General features: G+C 40.2%; 1 protein-coding gene and 1 long non-coding RNA gene across 20 annotated transcripts in view; one reads left to right on the top strand and one right to left on the bottom strand.

Annotated features, from left to right (window-relative positions):
- The window catches only part of KIAA1217 (KIAA1217 ortholog), a 355,773-nt gene that overhangs the window by 169,219 nt on the left and 159,909 nt on the right, over nucleotides 1-26,645 (bottom strand). For 14 of the 19 annotated variants that reach the window (XR_003536226.1, XM_027695587.1, XM_027695599.1 and 11 more), the window contains one exon: nucleotides 2,469-2,755. Coding sequence is in view for 17 of the 19 variants with exons in the window: in XM_027695587.1 (XP_027551388.1) it covers nucleotides 2,469-2,755 (287 nt within the window). In the remaining 2 variants the exon portion in view is untranslated. Of the gene's footprint in view, nucleotides 1-2,464; nucleotides 2,756-7,767; nucleotides 7,923-26,645 lie in introns of those variants that run through there. The other 5 variants (XM_027695590.1, XM_027695589.1, XM_027695602.1 and 2 more) reach the window with 4 other exon arrangements.
- On the top strand, nucleotides 8,085-8,845 carry LOC113973470. The gene is made up of 2 exons (XR_003536228.1): nucleotides 8,085-8,232; nucleotides 8,544-8,845. It is a non-coding gene; the product is annotated as an uncharacterized LOC113973470 (long non-coding RNA).

Consider the following 26,645-nt stretch of genomic DNA (forward strand, 5'->3'; position numbering starts at 1 on the left):
TGCAAACCAGGGGTCACTGTGCCATACTCAGATACTGATGGCTAAAATGGACAAGAGAAGAAAGTCCACACACACACACAAAAAAACCAATTACCAATCTTGATTTTCTGTTGGTTGTGGACCTGACAGGGTTTAGAGCAACCTGGAAGAGAAATTGTATGATATACAAGGGACTACTTCCTGACTGTAAATATTGGGGTGTTTTATGTTTCAGCTGCACCATTTGACAGAGAGATTAGAAAATGTTGTTGCATTAGTTACTATCCTTGATAGGCCTCCTACAGGGGGGAAATTCCCACCATGGACAATGCTGCCACTTTCCAGATATTGGAGCAGCTGAAGAAGTAAGAAGGGAGAAAAGGAACCTGGAAAATAAATTGTGACATTTTAATTCATGTCTTCCCATACATCTTACAGATTTTGTTTGTGATACATGTATATGTTACGTGCATGTGTATGTGGTTTGTCTTCTATACCACTGCTACACACATAGACATATAAGGGCAGGAAAAAAGGAAGTATGGATGCTAAACACACATATACACCCTCCAATGCAAAATTGTATTATAGTCTTATTCACGGAGCAGCTAAGAAAGCATGCATTATACATACAAACACACATAAACACACATACATATAACTACCTACATATATACACATAACTGTGTGTATCTATATACAGAGTTAGATATAAATACACACAAACACACAAAATACACAGGTGTGCACGCACAGACATAACTGGTAAAAAATCCCCCTCTGAACTGTAATGCCACTATCATTAGAGTCTTACTGCATCTGATGAGTCAGTTGATACATCATATGTCAAGTAAGCAAATGTCTTACAATCAACTTGTATTACTTACTTCTGCATATTTTAATGTAGTTTCTGCTCAGTTTATCATTTTTTTTAAGTAATGCTGAATGGAGTCTTCAGTCTTTCCCCTTTCCAAGAAAGATACTTTGATGCTTTAACAGTAATTTCAAAGTTATTTTGTTTTAAAATTATTAAAACACTCATTATATACAACTCATATAATACATATGTCTAATCATCAAAAAATAGAAGCAGGAGAATGAATTTTACCCTCAATAAATTAGGAAGGATGACACATTTTAAACAAATATCAGGAACAGTTACTGCATTCCTTCTGTAATTTATTGCCTTCAGAAAAAGCTCAAATTACAAAATGTGTAGGGTGTAATGCTGTAGGCTGTTCAAACTGGGTTTGCAGCGTCTGCAACACTGGAACTAAATATTTACATGACTCCAAAAGATCTAATCTCTGGATTTCACCCCCTCCCACCCCCTTTATTTAATTTGTATGCTATCTTTATCCACCACCCAGCACATTCCACACAGTCACTAAAGTTCATGGAAGAGATAAGTGGAGAGAAAAAAAAAAATCAAGACTTTCAAAGGAAAGAAGTAAAGCTGTTTAAAAAAAAAGGAATAGATCATCCTTGTTAGAGTTGAAGTCTTGCAGCAATTTTAGCTGGATACATACGGATTTTAACAGTTTCTGAAGCAGAGATAGCACCTAAGATGTCTAAAGACCCTGTAAAGAGAAGTTCTAGTGGGGAGTTACGAAATTACAATCTTTCGAAACCTGTAACAATAGTCTGATCTCCAAAGTCTCTCAAGTTTGGAAGGCTTCAAAGAGACTGGGAATTCAAAGAACTCCAAAACAGACAAATTAAACTCTATTATTGCATCCAAAACCAGAGTCCAGAGTTAGGCTGTGAAGAGACACTTGCATGGCATTCCCTGAATTCAGAAGGTCAGTGTGTTGGCAGCCTCCACCTGCTCTGAGAACTACATGAGTGTGTCATATCTCCTCTGACCCCACATGTACTTTTTGCTGCTGAAAAGCAACTGCAGGCAGGTGAGAAGCAAACCACCTTAAGGCATGCTGCTGACAGACTAATATGGGTGTCAAAGCTGCTTCGAGGAGCCAGATAGTTATGAATAAATCGGTTCTGTTTGTATTACGAAACTCAAAAATAGAAAAGAAAGCAAATGAAAGAGTAACAGAGCCAGCTAAAGCATACAGACACACTCTGAAGATATTTTCTTTTCTCCTGGGCAATGGTGCCAATACTGAAAGTGTAACAGAAGTTAACAGCTGTTCCATATTTTCCCTTCAGCTGTGAAAAGTAAATGGGAGACCCATATACTAAGATCAAGAGTCTCACCTTCACTCCTTTCTCTGTGTATACGCTAAAAAAAAATGAAAAGCTCTTCAGAAATTTCTGTTTCAACAAACAATTCCAAGGTAATATTGAACAGATTAATCCTTATTATTGTTTCTTTGAATTTCAAGGGAGTAACTGAATCACAGGCCATCTGAAAAAAATTGTTTAATATTTTGTTACATTCTCACCTTTTGTAATGAGGTAACACTCAGTTTTGTACGAGTTATAAGGACTGTAAAACAAAAAGCCAGATACAAATTTGACTCACTTACCTGATCTCTCAGTCTCTCCTGGTGTCCCATTATTGCTGTAGCATGGTGGGGATATTTCTGTTTCAGATGCTCAAGAAAAGCCTCTCTCTTCCTGTCCATTTCTGAGGTTTGCATTCCCAGTATTTCTTTGGAACTGCGAGGGCCACCTACTGTATGTCTTCGAGGGATGTTGCGGGTGGACTTTGAATTAGAAGAGGTGTGACTGTTCGGGGTCGAAAGGAGCTCTTTAGATCGGAGACATTCTGCATCGTCTAGTGATGTTACATGCAAACTGGTTTTTGCCTGGTCTGAAAAAAACAAAAACCGAACAGTATATTATAAGAACTTAATCCCAACACACACATTAGCAAGAGAAAGGGAAAAGGACTGATATAAAAGCTAGGTTCTTTTAAAAGTCTGGTAGTGTGCAATGGCATGTTCTGCATCATTAGGCATATACACATCATAAGAAGTGGCCCAGAAATAATCCCTTATATAAGCTATGCACATACTTATATACTTTTAACATACAACTGCAGTATTGCCTCACAGAAAAGTGAGCATCATTAAAGTAGATGTTCCTTTTATATCATCTTTACCTATGTGACTTGAAAAAAGATCTGACAGGGCCCTTATTCCCTGACCTTTAAGATCTACAGGATGCTTTCCACAAGAAGGAACAGGTTTCTTCAATACCCTCCAGTACACTTAATGGCCCCATAACTAGTATCCTTAAGGATACCAACTGCTAAAATTCCTTTGACAAAGCAGATTTGTAATCTTTAATCTTTTTTCAGTGTGTTTTCAACATGTTCTGAAACACCTGTGAAATAATAAGAGGGTTTGGGAGTCTCTTTTTCCTGATTTCTAACTGTGGTCCGGTTTTAAATTTCACGGATCTCCCTTGGATTTTATACGTCTCAGGATAGCGGGCTGGAAAATTCTACATCATTTTTTCAATAAATGATTTCTTAAGAAACAGAGTAAGAGCAAGTTTTGCGTGATATAAAAAAGGAAAAAAAAACCTCAGATAAATTTTGCTACTTTAAAATCTACTTTAAGACCAAAGACCATGACAACATTTGTAAAGAGACAGGCAGACACAGAGGGTATGTGAGTGCTGGCTTATCTTCAGGTAACTCTGTAACATGAACCCTCAAGTGCTCGAAAAACTGTAGTCTGGAGCCTTGTTACCTAATACCTTTGAAAAAAACCCTCATTCCTTTGTCAGCAAAGAAAAAAACCCAAAAAAAACCTGAAGCATTGAAAAGTCTGAATGTGCCCTTCCCCATCTTTACCAGGCAGTCTCAGACGTCCCTATGTTAACCCTTCCCAGCACTACCCAAGGAGCAGGGAGCTCCTTCCTCTAGCTCTTTTGAATAAATCTTTATTTCCTTCTGTCTGACACTTTTCACCTCGGAGTCCTTTATTCTCCCGGCGGCTGTTTCCCCCACGTGCTGCCATTATATGGCACCGCTGTTTGGAAACAGGCACCTACTCGCTTCTTTTTATGGTTCAGTCAGTCATTTTGACATTGTGCCTACCACTTGCCTCAGGATTTTATGCTGAGGATTTCTCAGCTTTCTGGTGTGTGTTGTCAATTGCCTGCCACATCCCGTGGAACATCAAGCCCTGGTAATAAAGCAAATCCTCTATCAGTGGAGCCAGTGCCGGTGTGACGTCCCACCAGTTCATATAGGGAACCAATTCCCTTGGATTTTGCCACAGAACTTGGCTCTAGAAGATTATTAAAGATGATTCTGTAAGCTCTCTATATTGTTCAAGGACTCAAAAATTTTCAATAAAACCCTTTTGTTTGCATTCATGGGAACTTATCCTGAAAGCAGATCCAGACACAGGGGACCAGATGAGCACAGATTGGGACACAACTTAAGGAACAAGTTTGGTTCACAGGGAAGTCTTACTCTCACACAGATTCAAAATGTCATCTGTGGTCTCTGCAGCACCTTCTAAGACCTTCTGAGTAGCACAATCCTGGTTAAAATTTCAGAGCAGCAGCCTCACATGCACATACACACACACACACACATACTTTTTCAAGCACAACTCAATTAAAAAACATCCATTCACTCTGATTATTGAAAATTCAGAGCACCAACCATCAGGTACACTCAGTTTGTTTGAGAAAAATGGCAAACAGGAGAGTTTAGCTTGCAAGAAGTCAATATGGCAACTCCAGATACACTCAGTCAAAACAGCTTCTGAAAGCTGCACAGTCATTTCAAAGGATTTTACATGGGAGGAAAAAGAGGTGGGCTGGGGCTGGATGGAATTTACCATATTTAATTTGTTGCACCAAGAGCCTGGAGGTTATATCCTGGAGGCTGTTGGAACAAAGGCAGCAAACATAAATAAGGTATTTTCTTGGAGCTGGGGGGAGTCAGCGTGAGTGTGGGTGACTGAGTGCAGCAATTTGGTATAAACCCCTGAAGTACGGTCACAGCAGCAATTTCAATCACTGAATTGGTAGCAGGCACTTCCTCAAGAAGGCAGGTAAACCTATGCTGACAAGCACAACTCAGAACTCGTGAACGTGTATTTTGGGTCCTAAATCTCTCTCATGCAAAGTCATTCCCTACTCTGCACTTTAGTCTTTTCAATAGTTTAAGAAAGAGCTAATTATGTGGAGCACAAAGGACATATCAAATGAAGTGTTTTATCACTGTTTGTTATTGGGTGAAACCTTGAGAAGGAGTCAAAAATAACATATTTTTCTTATCCTATATTAGAAAGATCAACAAATTCTCTTTTTTTTTTTAAATATATATATTTGGAAAATACTGTATAAATACCAGTGGAAGAAAGGAATGTAAACTATGCAAACTAATTGCTTGTCTTGCCAGAGAGCTGATTTGGGCATCCAACTGGATCTTGATCCAGTGGCATCACAGCAGCACGTGACTTCCTTTGCAAACCAAAATCTGTTGTGTTTCAATAGGAGTCTTTTCCCTACTAATTGCTGGAAAAAAAAGGGTTTGGCCACTTCCTACATAGGGATAAGTGACTTCAATAGCAAGGTTGAACACTGGATGGTGAAATCCTCCTGTGTATCTTGAGGCACATCAGCTCTACAGATGCTGGGTGGGCCACAGTGCTACAGGCAGGAAAAACTGAGCATTTTTTTTATATTCTGAAGTTGCTCAATAATGTTGTGGGCAAACCTTTCATATCTTCCAAGTGAAGATAACAGGCCTAGCAAATCAATCTCCACAGATAACTTTGAAATGTGTGAAGGATCATGTGATAGTTCCCAGATGAGAACTAAGAGTAGGAAAAGGATAAATTATGCAAGTACCCTCCTTGGAAAAGGAGTAAAGAGAAGCCAGTGGAAAACACAAAGGTGTAAGATAAACTTGTCTCCCTCTCTCCCTCCCTCATATTCAGAAGCTAAAAGCTGATGGTCTTTCTGTTCAATAAAGCAGCAAGTCTAGAGGGGAAATAAAAGCAAGACTTGCTGGATGTCAGGGAGGACTTTGGTTATCCAAAGGCTTGAGTAACACTTACACTTGATTGCTTCTCTGATCTGAAAACAAATTTCAAGATTTCTTAACATCACCAGCATCACCCATTACTACAGTGGATGTAAATACAGAAAAGGCCCAGGTCTGCAGTGTAGAAGCAGTATGCCTAGGACTAGCAGGAAGATTATCATGAAGGATGAATGGCTGTGAGCTAGGGAAAAAAAAAAAAAAGAAAAAAAGACAGAAAGAAAAAAGTCCTTCAGCATGTCCTGCTATGTAATTCTTCAAAGTCACACCCTCCATGAAGTCTACAAAGGTCAGGAAAGTCACTTTGCTTCATTACTTTAAATGCTGTGAAGATTTTAATAGTCTTGTTTTGCAACCCAGGTGACATGAGAGAAGAACATTTTGAGAATAATGTCAGAAAGGAACAAGTGTGGACCTGACCCATACTATACTGTGAAACTGAGCCTTGAAGCAAACTCCATTCAATACTAAAATTTTAAAAAAGAATACAGATTTAACAGTGTGGTCAAACCTACCTCCGTTACATTTATGTTACCAGTAAATGTGAGATTATTTGGAATTGTTCTAATTTACTTCACTGTCTTTATAATTAGCTCTCTTTCCAAGGAACTTTCAAACATAAATTTTGGATATGGGCCAAAACTACTACTTTTGCTTATGAGCTTTCAGCACTCAACATTTTTGGGAATCATAGGATCAGCCTGGTAAGATCTCTGTTTTCCTAGCTCCACATGTATCTCAGGCAGTTTCATACAACCCCAGCAGAAGAAATGTGTTACTAAAGGCGCTTTTTTTCCCTTTTCAGACACATTCTTTAAGTGACTATTTCTGTCCCACTAAACATAAGCATACACAAACACAGGTGACTTGTAGTGTTCAGTATTTTAACTTAAAAAATGATTCAAAAGAGCACCAATCAATTAATGAACCCTCAATACCAAAAAAAAAAAAAAGGAAGAGTATTTTTTTCCTCCTAAGTTGCCAATTTGTTGGTATTGCATGCTCCTAAACTTGTGTGACTTTTTTAAAACCTTTTTTTAAACCACATGCACTATTTGTTTCACAGAAGTGCAGTAACACAACTTTTCCTGAAGTGCCTATGAGGAACACAACACACATGAAATGGGAATGTTCACAGGTGCCCCACAAATACTATAATAGATACGGATTAGATTAGGTGTTTGTCATGCTACCTGAATGTTATGTTCCACGTGGAACAGCCCTCGTAGAACAAGCCAGGAAATAGTGTTCATTCACTTTATACTAAATAGTGCAGCAGTGAATGTATGAACGCACCGCAGTGGATCTGCCGTGGAAACCCGGCTTAAACATTCTTGGCTTCGCTCCAAAATAAACCCCAGTGGTTTCACTCAAAGTAAACTAACCCTGTCACAATCTGCCGTGGATCTCTCCCTTTCAACGGAAAACCCGAGGTAAAGACGAGCTCAAACCCACTTTTATGAAGGAAGAGCTATTTCTCTACCATAGCTGAGGCTGGCAGAGCATTTAAAGAGAAGAGGAGATTCTTTCCCCCACCTCGCGGGAGCAGCACCCTCCGCACCGGCGGGGTCCCGCATCCGTGACAGCCACACAATGTGCTCCCGGCTTTAGAGGGCAGATAGAAATCTCTTCAAAGAGAAAGTTAAACTCATAAAGTCGAAGTATTAGGGAAATCTGCAGAGCCATTAGCACAAGAAAGACATGCTATTTTTTTTTCCCATGCATTCTGCCTCCAGTTATAAAAAGCAGCAACGAGGGGCATGCTTAAACGTAACTCCATCTTTGCCTTACTCACATCGCCGCTTACTTACCCCTCGTCTGCCCGCTGTCTGTCGGGCAAGCCAGGCACAGCTCAAGTTTCTGGCTTTCATTCTCCTCCATTGTCCCTGCCTACTGCTCACGCTCCCCTCTCCAACTTGGAGCCGCAGAGCCCGGACTGTCAGCGCCGGTGCTCGGGGAGGAGAAAGGAAGCGCTGCCCCCGCCGGCGCGGAGCCCCCCCTCGAGGCGCCCCGCAGGCCGCCCGCGGGGCCCGGCCCGGCGGTGGCAGCGCGGCGGCGGCGGCCGGGGGCACCCCCGAGCCCGGGCCCCAACAGGTGACGGGCTCGGCAGCCCCGCAGCCGCCCGAGCGGCCCCGCAGCCGCCCCTACCCGGCCCGCGCCCCGCGCCGCCGTGTGAAAGGCAACATTTCAAACGCGATTACAGGCCTGAGCCTCCGCTGGAATCCGAACCCGCAGCCTTTTAAATCTCTGTCATGGGACAAAAGCCTTTCCACACGGTATTTTTTTTTTTTTTAAGCTCGTAACCACCAAGCCCACAAACATTCCTGATAAATGCTCCTCTGTCTTTTTTAGAGTCTAGTTTAAAAGTAATTCATTATATAAGCGCTTTGAGGTTTTGTTTTCTGTTGGATTCTTTGAGGCCACTCACAGAATGAATTGGGGAAAAATCAAGATACAGGAATTCAACTTTAGTGAAGCCAATAAAAATGAATGGTAGCAATATGTAAGCAGGGACTTCGGTTAAGAGGGATTTCGAAGCCTCAGTAGCAAAACATACAGAAACATATAACTAATTCTCTTTTGGCAGATCAGAGGCCAGAAGCCTGCATGAGAATCAACAGATCTACCAGGCTGCAAGGCAAAAAATAGTGTGGCTGAGAAGGATGAGATCAAATCCCACAGATTCCAGCAGATGCCATATGTGTTGATTTAGTGGAGAATATCAGACTGATTTAGTCTATCAGAATCATAACACTGACTCAGAGATGGTGGAACAAACTGAGTGTTGAGTTACAGCATCAAGACCAGAAAGTTTATCCACAGACAACTTCTGAATTAGGTTGAGAACAAAGCATAACCGAGATGTTAATAAAAATATGCAATTTCTCATTTAGATCAACCTCATACTCCAACACCAGGTAACAGTATCTTGGATGTCTTTGCAAACAGACCTAGCATAATATGGTCTTTCAGGCTTTCTTCAACTCTGACTTCAATATAACATGAGCCAAATTGCTTGCAATGACCTCTCAACCACCCAGTCCGGACAGGCCAGGAAAATTCCCTTACGTTTCCTTCTACATCTCTGTCTGGCAGAAATGTCATCCTGTCTACTTAGATTATTGAATGCAGAAATGTTTTGTGTATACATAAATTTGGTACAGAAGCTCAAGTAGGATTGCTCTCCTCATGCCCCCATCCTCTCCCTTCCAGACAAAAATTATTTGAGTAAATTACAACGAACAATTGATAAATGAACAAAACTACTGTTCATTAGATCAGATACACATGTTCTCTAGCACTTGAGAAATATTTATTTTCCTTTTTAACAATTAATTCTATATGGTCTTGAACCTGGCAAAAATCCCAGAAATCTGGCATGGAAAACATAGAAAAGATGAAAATACAACTTAAACATTAGCACTGCTATTTAAAGTCTACAGTACAGTGCTCTCAACAGAATACTTCTGTAGCTGTCCTGCAATTATAAAGAAAACAGTGTGATACACATTTTATTTAATGTTTTTACTGGTCTTGGGTTACTCATGCTCATTCTGATTGCAAACTATTTTAGGAGGAGAAGGGATGGCCAGCCATCCCACTTATCTGATGTTGCCTTTTGTGACATGAAGGAATGTGCCTTTAACACTGAGGTTTTCCAGAGTCTGGACAAGCATGATGAGCCTCTTGCAATTTACATTCACAGCCAGCTGGAAGGATAAGAGGTCTCTAACAGGAATAGTGAACACTGAACACCACCAAGTTCAAGAAATGTAAAATAACTCGGAAACCGCTGATGGAAAAAGAAAGCCAGTGCAGTTGCCTGGAGTAGCAACATAAAAGCAGTACCAAGACATTACCTGTATATAGGGCTCAGAAATCGGGAGTTCTAAACTAAGAGCATTTAAAAAGATCTTATCCTGAAATAACACAAAGGAAAGCACAAAACATACTTGCCTAAAATGCCTGAAAGGAAGGAGCTTTTTCAGCCTTGTACAAAACCAGGGTTAGCTCTGGAGGTCAGTAGCGTTTGTACCAAGAACATTAATAACATCAGAATCAATGCACTCTGGCCCCTTAGAAGGCTTTACCTCCATCCGTGGTGGGGAAAAATACCTAGAAAATTAGTCTAAGACTAATAGACAATAATCTATCTACTTTTAGCCGGCACCTTTAGTTTCCACAACCAAGGGCACAAGACAGAGTTGTCTCTTGACTCCCCCACTGATGTGTCCTAGTAAGCAGCCAGGTGCCCCTTGGGACACTGTTAAACTGGTCTGAAACTATTGCTTTTGTGGCCACAGCAAGATGCTCCCACTGCTGAGACTAACAGTAAATGATACTGACAGTGCTGCTAAGGGGCCTGAGCAACATGGACCCCCAAAATGCAGAGATGACCTAAGAGAGATTGCTTTTTTGGTTGTGGACATGTGACTTGAAAACTGGTTGTCATCTTATGAGAACTTCTGCAGGTGCAGAAGTAGTTTCTCCAACAGGATTAAAGAGCATTGGCAAAGGGGCAGACCACACATGGCACACTTCAGTATCATCAAAATCAAAGAAAAGAGCTCACACATAAAACAAAATTGCCACCCAGGAAACATAATCACCTCTACTGCTGCTCAGGACAGGGAACAGTTGGGACAGCAAGGTCTTAAAGCATGTTCTCACTTTAATGGAAAAGTCCCTGGTCTCAAACTGGATTTAATTTGTGTATGTAACAATGCTATTCCTTAAGATGCTACTAAAGTCTATTTAAAAGAGTTAGTGAAACTCCTTTAGCAGCTGGAGGCAGCCAGAACCATTATATTGTTGGGCTCAAATAAAGAGCTCCTCAATACAGTCACTGGGATGAATCAGCAACGACAAGTTAAATAAACTTGATTAACCAGTTCACAGCACGCAATCAGCATTTGTTTATCTGTGGGATCAACAATAACTGGTTCCTTTTAATTACTGTGCTCAGATCTGGAACCATCAACTGCCAACAGGTTATGATGTTTTAATTGTGTTTAAAATTAATGTCCCAGAGTGACTTCAACACTTCTGGGTTTAGCATGTGCATAACAGGAACAATTAACAAAAAGTGGCTGCACTCAATTAGTCAAACTTATAATATACAACAATGACTCCATGGCACTAGCAATTATTCACAACTAAAAATCTAGGAAGCTAATTATTAATAGTTAAATCATAAGAAGAGTCCCATAATTAAAGACTTGTCTCAATGTCCATGCGAAAACACGTAGCCACTGCGAAAAATGTCATGAATGCTCTCTGTGGGAACCAGCCTGACACTACTTAACCCACTATAGTCCAGAAACAAATATTAGACCTGAAGGAATTATGAGCACTCGAGCAGGTCACACTGCAGCACCTCTCCAAGCCTTATATGGCCAGAGATGGCTTTGGACTGCCCTGGAGAAGGGGAGCATCAAGAGGATGCTCCAGAGTATCAGGAAACTTCCCCGCTACACTCCAAGGAGTTGTGTGTGGCCATTCACTAACAACCAGTCAGATCTGAAATAGAGAAAGTATCTTTAACTAACTCCAGAAAAACAGCACTGACTGTGGTGAAGCTCTGGTTTCCACCTCAGGCAGCAGAGAGCAGCTTCAGGGCTGCAGTTCATTTGAGCACATCTCTATTCTTGTTCACCCTCAGCATCTTCACTGCCAAGCTTGGTGTGGTCTCTGAATGCTTAAAACTCAAATAGACTCACTAAAAAAAAAGGACTATGTTCAGATAGTATATTATTGAAGATGATATAATAGCAGCCATTAGCTTGTACAAGAAAAAATGACAAAAAAATTCCAAGGTCTATCAATATGAACCCATGTAAGTAGACCCTGGGGGCAAAAAGGTTGACACTATTTTAAAATTATTTTTCAATTAATTTGGTATTGTAAAAGGAATCACAGATTTTTAAGATGTGGAGGGGAACTTTATGATCATTTGGTCTCATCTGCTTAGTAAGGAATTTCAATGAGGTGGGTCTGATAGTGGTTAAAATATTCAGTGCTTAAATTAAAGGAAAACATCTGAACTTGATTTTAAAATCTATGATGACAAACAATCTAACACAACCTCTGGAATTATTTATCATGAAGTTACCTTTCCTGTTAAATTCTTTGGAGAGTTTCAATGTTTATACTACATACATTCCATTTCAGTTAAGAACTCTCATACTTGTGAGGAAAAATTAGCCCAAGGAGTGAATCAGTAACACTCCAGCTTATGTAAAAAAAAGAATACTGAGTACGAGTTTCTCTACATATCTTCACAACAGAATTTCATTGTGTCTTATCAGACCTACTAGTTTCAGCTCTTCAGAGAAGTTCAGAGACTAACAGTGGTGCCAAGAGCCAGCCTTAATCACTAAAACAACTATACAGAAGAGTGACTAAGAAGTTGAACATGAAATATTCAGGCAGAAGTTATATTCATCCTTCCAAATCCATTTCAAAGAGAGCTCTAAGAAGCAGCTGTAATCACCTTTCATTTGGCATCACCAAGCTTTCAGATGTCCATCTCCAAGTAATAGAGCAACCTTCATTTGCTCCAAAAGACATTTTATTCAAGCTCACAACTCTTGCACCTGGGCACCTATATCATGTTAAATAGGTTAGATTTCTGTTTTCCAAATTTCATTCTTGTTTCCTTGCTCCACCTCCAATTTTTTAAATAAATTAAAAGGCCTGAAAGCAGTAAACACTTGTGCATGCTCTAAATCAAACAGAAAAAGAACTGTGGTCATCACAAAGAAGTGCTAACATTCAAGTACAGAAAAAAAAAGAGGTGATTCTTCTCTTTCATCAATAACTTCGTCTCCCTCTCTAATTTGGGATAATTCCAACAAAGCTAACTGTAGATACACTTTAACATGACTTCCCTTTCCACTGCCAAGGGAAGATGGAACAGAGCTAAATGGGCATACTTACAGGATGCACGTTTCTGACTCGTGTAATGCAACATCTTATTTCAGACTTTTTACCCCCCTGTTGTCATCCCACTGTACCAAGCTAACATTAATATTAGCACATTGCCACCAGCACAGCCAGCTTTGAACTGAAGACCCTGACATGCCTCAGCTCCTCCTCCTGCCTTCCAGCCTGGCCAGTCCTTCACACATCACACAGGAAGGTAAGGAAAGAGATCAGTCTGCAAACACAGAAATAGAAAATATGAACACGTTTTCATAAGGTACCAAACAACTTACTCTGTGAAAGCAAAATGTGCCTTACATTGCAGAAATTTAAATCACTAGAGTTTAATAGAATAAAAAGCAATATGTGGGTGGGAAAGAACAGTGTAGGGAACTGTTTCTGAGGGAGGTAGAAGAAAGCGAGGGGGGAAGGTCACTTTTAAGTCCATCTGCTCTGCATTCAAATTCTATTTCTCCCCAGTGTAAAGCATTTTGGTTTTGATAAGTTCCCTTTGGATGAATTGTCTCAAACAGAGCTCTGGTGAGAGTTTGGATTCAAATTGATCCAACTTTTTAGCAGTGCCAGAAGAATAGACTTACTGCCTGAAACACTATTGCTGGTTTCATGGATGTCTGCAGGATCTGGTTGTAAATTTATGAGGTGACATGCTTTAGTGATCAAAAGTATCAAGATTGTTCTCTGCAAAGCACAACTATACTTCGAAATAATGAGACATCCTTTATTTCAGCTCTTACAAAGTACACATTGAGTTTATAAGATTGTCCAATGAGTGCTTGAATTAACAGGAAATACAAAGTGTACTTCAACGAAGCCTGGGTTTAGAAATAAAATAATAGTTCAAGTTACGTTGTGATAGCCATAACCACTTACTTATCAACACGCATTTCTGATAAATATTCTACCACAAAAAAAAAATAGTTTCAATAAAAAATTAATATGTAATTTTTAGAAATTAACACAATGGCACCAGTGTTGCCAATACACAGCATTCACACAATTCATGATGGTGGTCTTTCTTGAAAAGTAACTTATTTTGGAATATTATTCATTTTATTCATCTCTGGACTGTACCCAACCATATACTTGACTTTTCTCCACAATGTCACTGGCAAGAACTAGATTTTTTCTGAGATTTCAACTAAAATCAAGTGAGAGGTCAGTGCCATTGTGACTTAATGAGTTGGACATTTTAAATTGTTCTTACTACAGTTTCTCCCTGTCTCCTGCCACAAAGGGTGTACTAGGCAAAACAGGACAATCTGAATGTCTGAAAAGAGATAAAGACAAGTCTAAAGAAATTCTTACAGCTTTGTTTCCATGCAGATCTGATTTCTAACCCAGCAGGGATGGTCACAGGTTTCGTATGTAAAGCTTTTGTTTCTACCCTTTGTAGGGCACCAGCTCCTGAAGACAGATGTAAGAGCAGAGGGCTAGTGTAGACCTGTCAACTTGTAAATGTATCAACGACGTCTCTGACAGTATGTATATCTCCTTCCTTCAAAGTGCCTCTCTGACCTCCCCAGACCATCCTGATGCTATCATTAAGACAGCTGATTATTAAGAAAGCAATCAGAGCTGACAGCAGTGGCACTGCTGTTCTTTTTCAGGCCTGCCCAGTCCGTTCTGCTGGGATGCACACTTATTAATTCACTCTTCAGTATTTAGGATTTCATAGCTTTAGGGCAACAGGGGCCATTTGATTATCTTGTCTGACTTCCCATCTATCACAAGCCATTAACTTTGATGTGGGGTCCTCACACAAAGGCCAAACACTTAAATGAGATGAAGAAGACATTATTGATCTCAGGAGACCAATGCTGCATAAGCACTAGCATGTTTCAAACCCCACCACACATGCAATGAGGTCTGCCCAGATGATCAGCATAAGGAAGTGTAGGACATCAAACTCCCAACTGAGGGAGCTTAATTCTGAGCAAAGTTCTTTCCTCTGACTTTAATTTCCCAGATCAGACATCCACCTTAAAAAACCCCAAACCATCCTAACCAAAGCTGTGATGCACACATTCAGTCACTGTCTCTAGCACAGTCAGCCTCATGCAGGGAAAAATAACTGAAAGGAAAAAGAAAAACACCTTGAAACATACCTGTCCTAATGTACATGGAAGGCAACAAATCCTCCTGAACAATTCACATTACTAGCTGAGAGGTGCAAGCACAGCAGTTGATTACAATCACTGTCTTTAATACAGAGCTGCCCTTTCTACAGTGGTGTTACTTGAGGGTATTTCAGCACACAGGCCCACGGATGTGGCTGCTGGAGCTGCTGACTCAGGCATACCATGTCCAGCAGCAGCAGGACTGCCCTCCACACTGCAACAATCACCCCATAAATACAGGTTTCCTTGCTGCACCTAGGCTCAAATGGCTTTGCAAATATATCTGTTCTCATTTCACAGACTATGTTACAGTTAACTGACTAATGTTTAATTACCCTCAGTGATAAGAAATTGTATCCTACTTGTTCAGGGTGAAGTTTACTTAACTTCAGTTTCCAAGGATTTATTCCCTCTTTGTCCGCCAGACCCACCGGTGCTGTAGGACGTGTTCTCAGTGAGAAAGCCACCTCACAGCCTCCTCCTCAATCACACACATCTGCTGAGCTCCTGAAGACTTGCATTATCTCTCATTCTCTGTTTTCATCTTGGAAAACAAGTCTTTGCCTCTTTTTGCTTTCTCTCCAGTATTCCCATCTTCTTGCAGTACAGCTAGCAGGATTGTCAGAGCCCATTCTTCTGAACTTAATGTACTAACAGTAACAAAGGGGTACATGACCTAAATTTACCTATGAAAACACTGGTGCAGCTGGATGCTGCACAACAGCACAGAGCTCCCAGGGAAAGGGGACTGAGGCTGTGGCACTCTCCCCAGCTGGGATGGGGAGTCTGTGGCCACAGCAGCCTCCTCTTGAAAAGGGAGAGAATGTTTCAGGTTTTGCAAGGGTAAGATGTCCAAACACCAAGTGAGATGCAGTGTCATTGAGTCTGATGTCATATCCTATTCCTCCTACAAGGGGAAGCCTGCTCCTGTACAAGAAGATAAAAAGGGAGAAAAAGTAACAATGCTCTGTCTCATCAGGCTCCAAGAAGTGCACGGAACTGCCTGGGGTGAAGACTAGAATAAGCAATGTCAGCATAGAAAGGTGTCACACAAGGTTTAAGCTTATTCAGAGATAGAGACTCTGTCTCTCTCATGAATACATACATAACCCAAGATAATTTAATTCCAACTATTTTGTATTTCTTACAAAAACTTTTCAAACAATGGGATGACTCATGTGAGCATTCCACTGACGACATAAAATTACATTGTATTAGTTATGTCCCTTTACAAACTGCAAGTCTGCACAGAGATATATAAATATGTCCCATAAAAGCACATGTGACATATCTGAGGGTAGAGAACAGGCAGTAAGTAGGGAAAATGACAGGTTTACTTCACTCCAGAGGAAAAGGTTATTAAATACTAATTGGCAACACAGACAGCTTTTACTGCATATGCATATACTCCAATACTCTGATTTCCAAGACTCCTCTGCAAAAATGTAATTCTGTGATTTATTCAATTTTATTTGTGATTTTCATACTATTGCTTTAACCTTTCATAATTAACATACAGTGATGAATTCCCACTTTTTTCCCCCCTCTTTTGCTTTTTTGCTCTAGAACTGCCAGTAAAAGATAAACTTAAAGACTGCAGCTGGATCAATATTTAAGTCCTTTCACGAGCTGGAGGAAATTCTGGGCAAAGTGCTAGAAGGAGAAAAGTATCAAAATCTCTTTGAGACAAGATACAATATTACTTACATGCCCCCATTTCAGTTTTATAAGCTCCTATAAATCCTCTCTCACAACAGAGAGTAATGGAGGAGTGCCCTTGGAAGAGGGCAAAGAGGTAAACGAAGGATGAGTTTTCAGCCCATGAGTAGTATTAATTTAATGCTTTTAGTCTGCTTTTTTGCACAGTCTTCTAAAGTTAGAATTTGCAGCCAGAAAACACAGGCTGAATACCACAGTTAGGGGGCAAAATGCTGCAGGCAGTAATTATCAATCACTTTCTTTTCCCAGCCATCAAATAAGGTAATTTGTTTGTTTTTCCCACCCTGCAAGGAAAAAACTGGGTGGTCTTCCGATTTTTGGAGTCTGAGAAATACTCCTCTCGAGGACAAGGCCACCCCAGGCCTCCTGGGCAGCATGAGGTCCTTTTCAACATGTTCTTACACTGGACTTGATTTTAGTCACAGACACCAGGACTGTGGCAATGTTTTGCAAATCATCACTAAATACCTTTTATTCATAGCTCCATGTAAATCTCAGGAGTGTTTCCAAGACATGAATAAAGCCTTAGTTGTGAAAAGTAGCATATTTCCAGTTCCCCAGCTGTCTGCATCGGCATGGGTCTGCCATGCCACAGGGATTTTTTATTAGGTTAAAGACTAATTCCACTCCATATATTGCATATCTTGCAATAGTTGTCACCAGTTGTCACCAGTTGCAAGAATATACAACTTTATTGATACATGATAAGTAACTGTGAATTTTGAGGATATTAGTTCATTGAAGGAATGACATCTCAATTAAACATTTACAAAAAACTCAGTCCCTTGCAGAAAACTCAAACAATTCTCCTTCTATTTATTTAAAAATATCTCATAGATTGCTACACATTCAGACTTCAAAAAACGAATAAAAAAATTTTCTTCCCTCATCCCCTTCTTGAATAATGTACATATGATAATACCTATGCTCAAAGCCATGCCATTTAAAGTCTAAATTTCCTGCGTACTAAAAAACCTAAGTCATCGAGTGTTCAATGTTGCAATTCATTGCAGTAAAAGGAAGCTTGGAGAAAATGGGGCAGGAGCCAGGCTGAAAAGCTTTCTGAAAGCTGCAGCTGCAGCCAACAGCTGAAATTTAAAATCAGACATTATTTTCTCTCCTCATCTTGTGGGCTCTGCCACAGTTTCAATAAACCACAAATTTAGCCACAGAGACACTATCACTCATAACTTTCTTTTGCTGATGGAGCTAAAATAAGAACCATAAACACTTCCCCCCAACTTCAGAAAGCAGCATAGGTCACTCCCCAATATGGGTCTTGACAGGTTCCATGTGGAAACCATGTTAGGGAAGTAGCGACCCCCATTGTGGTACTGTGAAATTAATAATTTAATGTTGCAGAGAGAATCTGAAACACAAGAGCATATGGGTCAAGGAAAGTAGAAGCAAGAACTCCATTTCAATTTCCCAACCCAGTGAGAGAACAGGCATGTGACAGCCAGAAGATATGGCTCCCTTGGATTTCCTCAGGGCATGTAGCAACATCCCTTGGTAAAGAAACAAAGAGAGGAGATCTTCCTATCAATTAGAAAACTAAATAAAGATAGGAAAAACCCTGTAGGAATGAAAGCCAAATTTCCCTGGAGATGGAGATTACCAATGGCATCACAGAGAGCGGACTGGTCCAGACAGCTCTCAACATTAGTGAGCTGGAAAAGAGGGTTTAAGTGAGGTGGCAGAACTTGCTCAGTACATTCTGACAGTCAGTGAAGAGAAGGGCTGATTACGAAGAAGAGACTTCACAAGATTCACTGACTAGGCAATAAATTGACAGATGAAATCCCACGTAGATAAATGTAAAGTGATGCATATTGACATTGAACAGACTACTATCGCTCAAAAAGAGAGTCTGAGGTTATAACCATTTTTTGACAATTTCAGTTCGGTGCTCATTAGTGATTAAAAAACCAAATAGATGTTTGAAAATGCTAGGAAAAGAATAGTGAACAGGACAGATAATATCATTATGGTACTACATGAATCCACCACCTACCTACATTTTGAATATTGCATGCAATTTTAATGTACTCCAGGTCAAAGAAAATACAGCAGAAATAGAAATGTTAAGAAAAAGGCAGCATGGATGACCAAAGTTATGGAACAGTTTCTGTACAAGGAACAACTAAATTATGCAGAACTCTCCAACATTTGTTTGAGGTCTATAAACACAAGTGACAGAGAGAAGCTGAAGAGAGAAAGTCTGCTCATTGTCTCTCTCAACACATACTGTAGGGTCATCAAATGAAAGAAGTAAGCTAATGATTCAAAAATACATACATGTGAATATTAATTGCACAGAGCATTATGGAAGTGTTGGTAAACTGGGGAACTTCTTTCTGTAGAACACTGAAGTTATTTATTGTGTTTAAGAGTTTAAAAAAAAACAAGTTAATTAAAAAAATTCCATTGAACACTGTTAAATAAAAAAAAAGACATAATCCTTGGTTTCCTTTGACTAATCTCTTAATCACATATTTTTGGGAGCTGGAAGGATATGCCAGAAGTATGACTACATACTGTCCTTGATCCTGTATTCTTTCCTAGGTAACCATCACCATTCAAGACAGGTTGTTGGGCCTGCTACAACTGCTCTTACACTTGACAAGGTACAAGATACCCTAATGCTGACAGTAACACTTTGTCATATGTGCTAAACATAAAGAAATAGAAGCACTTACATTACAACAGAAAAATAACAACCCCAGACCTAATCAAAACACTGTGCTGTGTGGTGAGTTTCGTCCGGAAATCTCCTCCTGAAGCAAGGATGTGGAGAAAATGAATGGCATACAATACGTTAACTCATATCTCATCTGTTGCAAAAATGGCCTAAACATTTGTCTACACAGGAAAGTTAGTGCAGTGGAAGCCAGAGAATGAATTTGCAGTGCTTCAGCTATTCCACAGAGGTGGCAGACAATGCAGGGTAAATCTTACATGGCATCAGCATCCAAAGCTCTGGCTTCCACCAAGCGTCAGAACACTGTTAAACCTTTTGAACAAGGGATGTGCACAGCTTTGGGGGGGCTGAGATCATCTTTTCTCCCGCATTAATTCCCCACTACTGAGAGGCCACTCTGGAGGACTTCAGGCGCCATGACTCAGACTGAAAAACAGCATGGCACCAAGCCTCCCTTGCCCTTCCCCATCTCTCTGGGAGATGGGACCCAGGGTACAGCCAGGCAAAGCTGAGCACATCAGCACACAGTACTCCACAATGTAGAACTGGGATGCAGTAGCAGTTGGATCACTGGTAATTTGTTCATTTAGAAGCACGAAATCTGAATATCTGCCCACACTTTTGCACACAACCTCACCATGAAGGTATCACATGTTTTGTACCTGTAGTTCTTCAGAAATTTGCTTCTACTATTTCCTTACCTTATTGAGATGTCTAACCACCTCTCCGCTTTCTCACTCTAAGAAAACAGGAGATTTTTTTTTCTTTTGTTAGTTGGGAGATTTTTCAAGGGCAAAGAATAATACACCTTTTATTAAGCAGCTATTCACAGTAAGAAACTTTTTACTAGCAATTTCTCAAAGAACATTATGACTGGCTGACTTGAAAGAGGCCTATCCAGAATCTCATTAGATTTTCGAGTACTTTAGAAGCAGTTCTTACTGAATTATCAAGCATGCAGGAAAGCAATGGCAGTTTCATACCTGAGATTATGTACTTCTGTGTTAACTGCAGAAACGCATCGGAGTAGTGAGGAGTGTCTTACACTTGGAGCTACTGCTGTAACAGGGAGCTGCTGGGATATGTTGCAGCAGACTCTTCGTAAATATTTTATTTGCATGATTAAATACTGTTTTTCAAGTGAGGCACATATGGCACGATATACAGTGATGTATCTCAGTAACTCTTGACCCTGAAAATCTGAAATGGTTAAAAAAATAATCACAGAAGCTTCATGCACGTGGCGCACACAAAGTTCACAATACCTTGCATAAACAACCTTTGGATACTGTTGTTTGGATAAGAACAGCCAAATCTGTCCTCTGTATATGGACCTGCAACAGTGGCTGTAGGCTGGCAGAAGCACTGGTTGGTCTAGAGCTGTTTTACACCCATCTGCAATATTGACACTGCAAACAAGAGAAAATCAGAGCGCTGTTTTCTAGCTGATGGGACGTCTCCTTAGACACCAACAAAGAATCCCAGAGCTTCGTTCTTTTGAAGAGAAGCCAACTTGCCACACCTCAATAGTCTCAGCCATCAAAAATACAAGCAAGTGCCCACCTAGTATTCACCTAGTAAACCACAGAGGTGAAAGAAGAACCCTCTGAGGGCTATTCATCTCACTCAGTCTAGACAACATCTATTTTAGGATGGGGTGAATTAGTCTCCTGAGATGACTCTCCATGACTGTACAGCAGCACACACATTAGACTGAACACTCAGTGCATACAAGGGCCAGTGGTACAGGAGGAGACTCTCGCATGCAGCAGAGCACTTATTGTTCAGTGGGCAGCTCTCCAATGGAGGTAGGGGTGATCACTTGGAAACATATGCACATACGGCTTTTTGGATGGTATCACACTTCCTTAAATAGGTCTGAGAATAAAATAAAATGAATTCTTTATTTGGAAAAACATGTATTCTCTATACATGGAAATATCTTCTAATACTCTTTCTAACATTTCCACAATGTTTTAGACAGTTAGTGATTCCCATGAAGACCGTTTTCCTCAAGAGCCAAGCATATATTTAATTTGAAATTTTAGAGTCATGTTCCAGATTGTCTGTATGAAGACTTTCCTATTTCTATTTTTGCCCTACACTTTTTGTCATATGGTTTTGCTGCCAGCAGAATAGACAATCAGTTTCTTAAACACTTCTCTCTTGAAACAAAACAATCCACCCAGAGCATAGTCTAAGGAGACTTTCACCACCATAAAATGCTCTTTTACAAGGCTGAGGACGGTCTGTCTTTCCCTTGCACTACATTTCTGTTTGCAATCTCATACCAGATGGAGCTGTTGCATGATTCCTGTCCAGACTTTGAAAACCAAAGCATGAAGCCTGCTCTTAAAATTTCTGTCGGTAACACTTCATGAGTGGTTGCTGTGGCTGTGCCAGAAGAGTTGCAAACAGCGCTTCTTCTGCACTTTGACCCCAATCCATGTAGACACATTGCGGCATCCACACCGGGCTCTGCTGAGCTGTGCCAGGATCTCGGCTCTGGGTAGCATATGGCACCACACAAAAAAGGTAACACTTCTCTCATGCAAACACACATGTGCATCCTGCAACTGCCTGCTTAGCTGCTGCTTCTCTCACCTCTTGGCTCATCATCTTCAACATATTTTGCTGACAGCATATCTTACTTTGCCCCATGTAGCTCCCCCACCACCAGGAAACACATGAAGAAAAGCTATGTTAAGATGAAAGCATGGTTAAAAGGTAGAGTTTTCAAAGCTTTTAGTAGCTGGATAGGATGGATAGTTGGGCTGGTGAGAGGCTGAGAGCTGGCCTGGGGGTTTACAGCAGCTGAAGGCTGTTCAGCACCAGTGTGACCACCTACAGGGAAAGCAAGCATTCACCTCCTGCAGGCACTGAAGTTGCTGTCCCTTAAAACACAGCCTAGCAGCAGGAGAGGGAATTTCTTCCTGTCTTGCTACTTCATCTCAAGACTTGTTCTAGCTTTTCACTTTGTGGGCATCAGATGACTAAGCTCAATGTCCTGCCAATGAAATACAGGCAATTTTTGCAAAACTAAACAGTTTCCTACCATGGAAAGTCCCAAAGCATCAAGAAAATAGGTTGATCTCCACCCATTGTCTGTTTCAAAACTTCCTTCACAGCTTCAAATTACAGCCTTCTAATGAAAGTATGGGGAAATCAGATTAACAGAGAAATCTGACTTCAACAACAGAGACATTAACAACATGCAAACCACTTTTTTTTTTTTTAAAGAAGTTCTTTCATTTTTCTCTCATTATCAATGAAACAAAATGTGCCCCAAAAGAAGAACATACAGAAGCATGTCCTACAGGCTCCCTGTGGCTGGTAAGATCCCCACCTGAAGTCCAGAAACTTCATCAGGCCTGGATATGAAAAGTTAAAGCTAATCTTAGATGCTGTTTTGGAAACCACAAACTGTGATCTTGAGCACAGATGAGTAGAAGCTCTTTTTGACAGGCCTGAAACAACTTAAAATCTCCAGTCTTTCTCTAAGACCTAATTTGTGTCCAGGGTGAAGCATCAGACTGTTGGCTCTCCCTACAGCCAAAAAACTGGCTAGACCACAAGAGATTCTGCAGCAAGCCAGTATAAAAATACTGATTAACCACTTAAAACTCTAAGATCTCAAAATAGGTCTTAAGTGGAGGTACATTTTACTCTGTAAAACTCATGACACTTGTTCTTGCATGCAGGCACACACACTTGGCACTTTGCATAGTCAATGAAATGCCGTCAGTGTAAACTGCTGAGTTCTGAAAGAACTAAACTTATAATTGCTCTTTAGTTACTTGGGTTGATGTCTGGTTGAAGATAAAATTAAAACAAAACATAAAGTGTTACACCAAATACAAGCTGTGATGCTGGAAGAATTTTGAACTGCTCATATAAAGTATCCGGACATGAGACATTCTGCATTACTTCTTAATTTACTGCATGTTCTTCATAGGGATGGAGTTAGATTTAGATCCCAATAATGCATTAGTGTTGCCTATGGAAAGAAAAATACCCAGGGAATATGTAGCTGATATACCTACCACCCCTTCAAAAAAAAGAAAGGAAAAAAAAAGCTTAAATTTGACTTGGCAAAGTCTTTACACATATTAGATAAAAGACTTGGAAAACATATGCTCCTTCTTACCAGCAGCCAAGATCTCCTAATATCCCTACAACTTGTTAATCAACTAACATATGGTAGTGCTTTAGGAAAACACACCATTCTGATTTTGCATTTACATGGTCTGTTTCCTACAAAACTATTGTCAAGATTTAGCCATTGTAATATAACCTAGCAATTTTTATTCCTATACTTCAAATTAATCAATAAGCACAGAAATAAAAAGAGAATCAATTTAAATCCAAACAATAAGTAAAACTCATTTTCACGTAGTTTCCAGTGATGGATAAATTTCTACTTACCATGCTGAACCTCACAAATCTATGAAAATCACAATTTGCTGCAAAATTATGACCTAAAAATTCTGTTGACTTTCACTTAAAGCCTCTTAAAACCCAATAGCTTTTGGCCAAAGCTAAACTGCCAAGGCAAAATTTAATGTAGCTTCATAATGTCTGCTCAAGATGGTTCTCACATATACATAACTTCATTAATGTGTTTTAACTTCTATTTTATTTACGTACGAAGCCTCACTGTGTCCTAAAAAGACACCATAGCTTACTTACACACAAAATAATAGTTCTAAAGACATATTAGGTGAAAAATTAAAATGCAATTAGATTATAACGTTTCTGTTTTAATGAACCTTATGTAAGTTTTAAACCACTACTGCTCTGCTGACCTAGTCTCTCTCACCCTGCCTCTGGCTTAATTTATCCATACTCAGCTGTTGGGCCATAACAGCTTCTGCCACCCTGACACAAATTCAGTGCAAGTCCATTCACAGTGTCACATACCTTGCACTCCTACCACCACTCAGTCTGAGTGCCAGGTCTTGGTTTCTGCTGCTACAGCACCCGGTAGTGATGGGATCAGCCTTTTCTCTGAAGACATTTAGCAGACCCAGCTCACAGAGCACAGCAGCAGCTGCTCACCCCATCCACGCTGCTTCTCCAACACTAAATTAAACCCAATGTTTTTTGCACCACAGGCAGGTGGGCTTTGGTTGCAGCGGTTCTCTCCGCAGTGCCACTACACCTCTGCAGCCCTCCCTGTGCCAGATTTGGCAAGGGTTGATTAAAGAAGGTGCCAAGGAGTGGGGCACTGGGTGCTTCAGATGCTGCAGCAAGCAGCATGAGTATTTTGCCGTGTCACGCTGCAGACCAGGTGATATCAAAATAGCTCCAGTCAGAGCATGGAAGAGCATGACTGTCTCTGCTCAGACAAGGAAACTGTATGGAAAAACAAGTTTGGCAGAGAAAGTCTACAAAACAGTAAAGCTCATGGAGAAAGCTTAGGGGGACATTTAAAGATAGGCAGTTTTGAATATGTATACATCTGCATTTTGAGGCCATTAGGAGAGCTTGTTTTTTGGCTGGTTTTTAATGCTTTTAACATCAGACACAGATGTAGCACAATTTAACAAACACTTTCAAAGTACTGTCATATGGAAGTTTGTTTGCAAGTAAAAAAAAATTGCCTTACAATGCCATTTCTCAGCATTTGGAATGACAATGGAGGCAGATCTATTTAAAGGAAGAGATAATTCTAAAATTTCTGAATACCTGAAACACACTAAAATCACCCAATATGTATTACAGACAAATTATCATCTTTTTTTCTGTATTTCCAATGGCAGGATAAAAATGAAAGTAAGACGTGAATTCCTGAAATTTGTCTAAAGTTTAAAAGTTGAAATGTGGGCCTTCACTTGCAAGAAATACAAAGGCCCAAAGTTACAGCAAAATAAAGTGATGTAAGAAAAATAAAAGAATGCCACAAACTTTAGTTATTTGACACTAAGAAAAAATGTTATGACTTCATATAGATAGGCTGGAAGACAATCTGACATGCTTAATTTATTAATTATTTAACTTTGAACTATCCCATATATACACCTGTATGCACGAACACATAAAGCTACACTTGTATGTTTCACAGCATATCTCTCCCTCTATATATTGTTCATCATCAATTAAATTATAAACTGTTCCAAGATGCATAAGAATTTCCTGTACAGCATGTGGTGTAATGGTCCAAAGAATTCTGCTATGGGTTTCAGGTTATTACTTGTGATATAATAAATACTACTTTAAAACAAATTGCAGAAATTATCTCTCAGTTAAATCCTTGATTTTAATTTGAAAGTAGCAATAATCTTCTTAAAGATGCATGAAAGAAATGATGAACATTAATAGTTTCATGCATATCTGACAGAGATCTTTAAGACATTCAAAGGTGACACTGACTGCAGAAGATAAAAGACCTACCTGGCCAAGTCCCAAAACAGAATATAGGATGGGATGAGACACAACGCTGGAATGTGCCTTTTCTCAAAGGCTAGCACGTACGTGGCAGGGACAGTGTGTGAGGGTGGCTCACCTGGGTAAACAAGCAGCTTCATGAGCAAACTAATTTCACACCTGCAGCAACATTTTTGGCTTGAAAGAGGTTGCAGACAATACTTGATAGATTATCTGGCAGAAAGTGTTTCTTCAATCTCCAGCTTTTTTTTTTTTAATGAATTATTTTATTTGAGTTCTCCTGCATAAAAATTTAAGAATTAGCTTACCAAACCTCAGTTCCTAAGTGTGGCAAAAGGAGAACAAATGTGATTTTTTAACAGTTTAAGGCTTTTGGGATGCAGAGCCTCTTTGGCTTTTACAAGGGGCCCATAAGCAGCAGTGGAATCCCAGTCACTGGAATGAAGACAAATTTTCTACTGACAGCTGAGGAGCAGGCAGGGAGGCACAGGCAGTGCCACACCTGTCTGAGATCCTGGGCTTTGCCTTACTGCACCCAAGCTGCCTCCTCCCTGAGTCAGCCCTGTGGGGGAAGAACAGAGGGCAGGGGGATTTCAGGAGGCCCCACTCTGCTTCAGCATACACCTCCCCCCCAGCAACAGGAGCACCTTCATCATGGAATGAAGGAGGAAGGGGCTTCCCTCTTGCCCCTATACCCAGGGCCACTGCCCACAGCCTGCAGTGCTGTCTGCTCCCAGCATGGCAGCACATGCTTCTGGATGAAGTACAGAAGTAGCTATTCCTTGAACACTTTATTTTCAATTAAAGCAAAAGAGAAATG

The sequence above is a fragment of the Neopelma chrysocephalum genome, unplaced genomic scaffold (genome assembly GCF_003984885.1).
Source record: "Neopelma chrysocephalum unplaced genomic scaffold, ASM398488v2 Primary Assembly neopelma1_102, whole genome shotgun sequence".
Taxonomy (NCBI): Eukaryota; Metazoa; Chordata; class Aves; order Passeriformes; family Pipridae; genus Neopelma; species Neopelma chrysocephalum.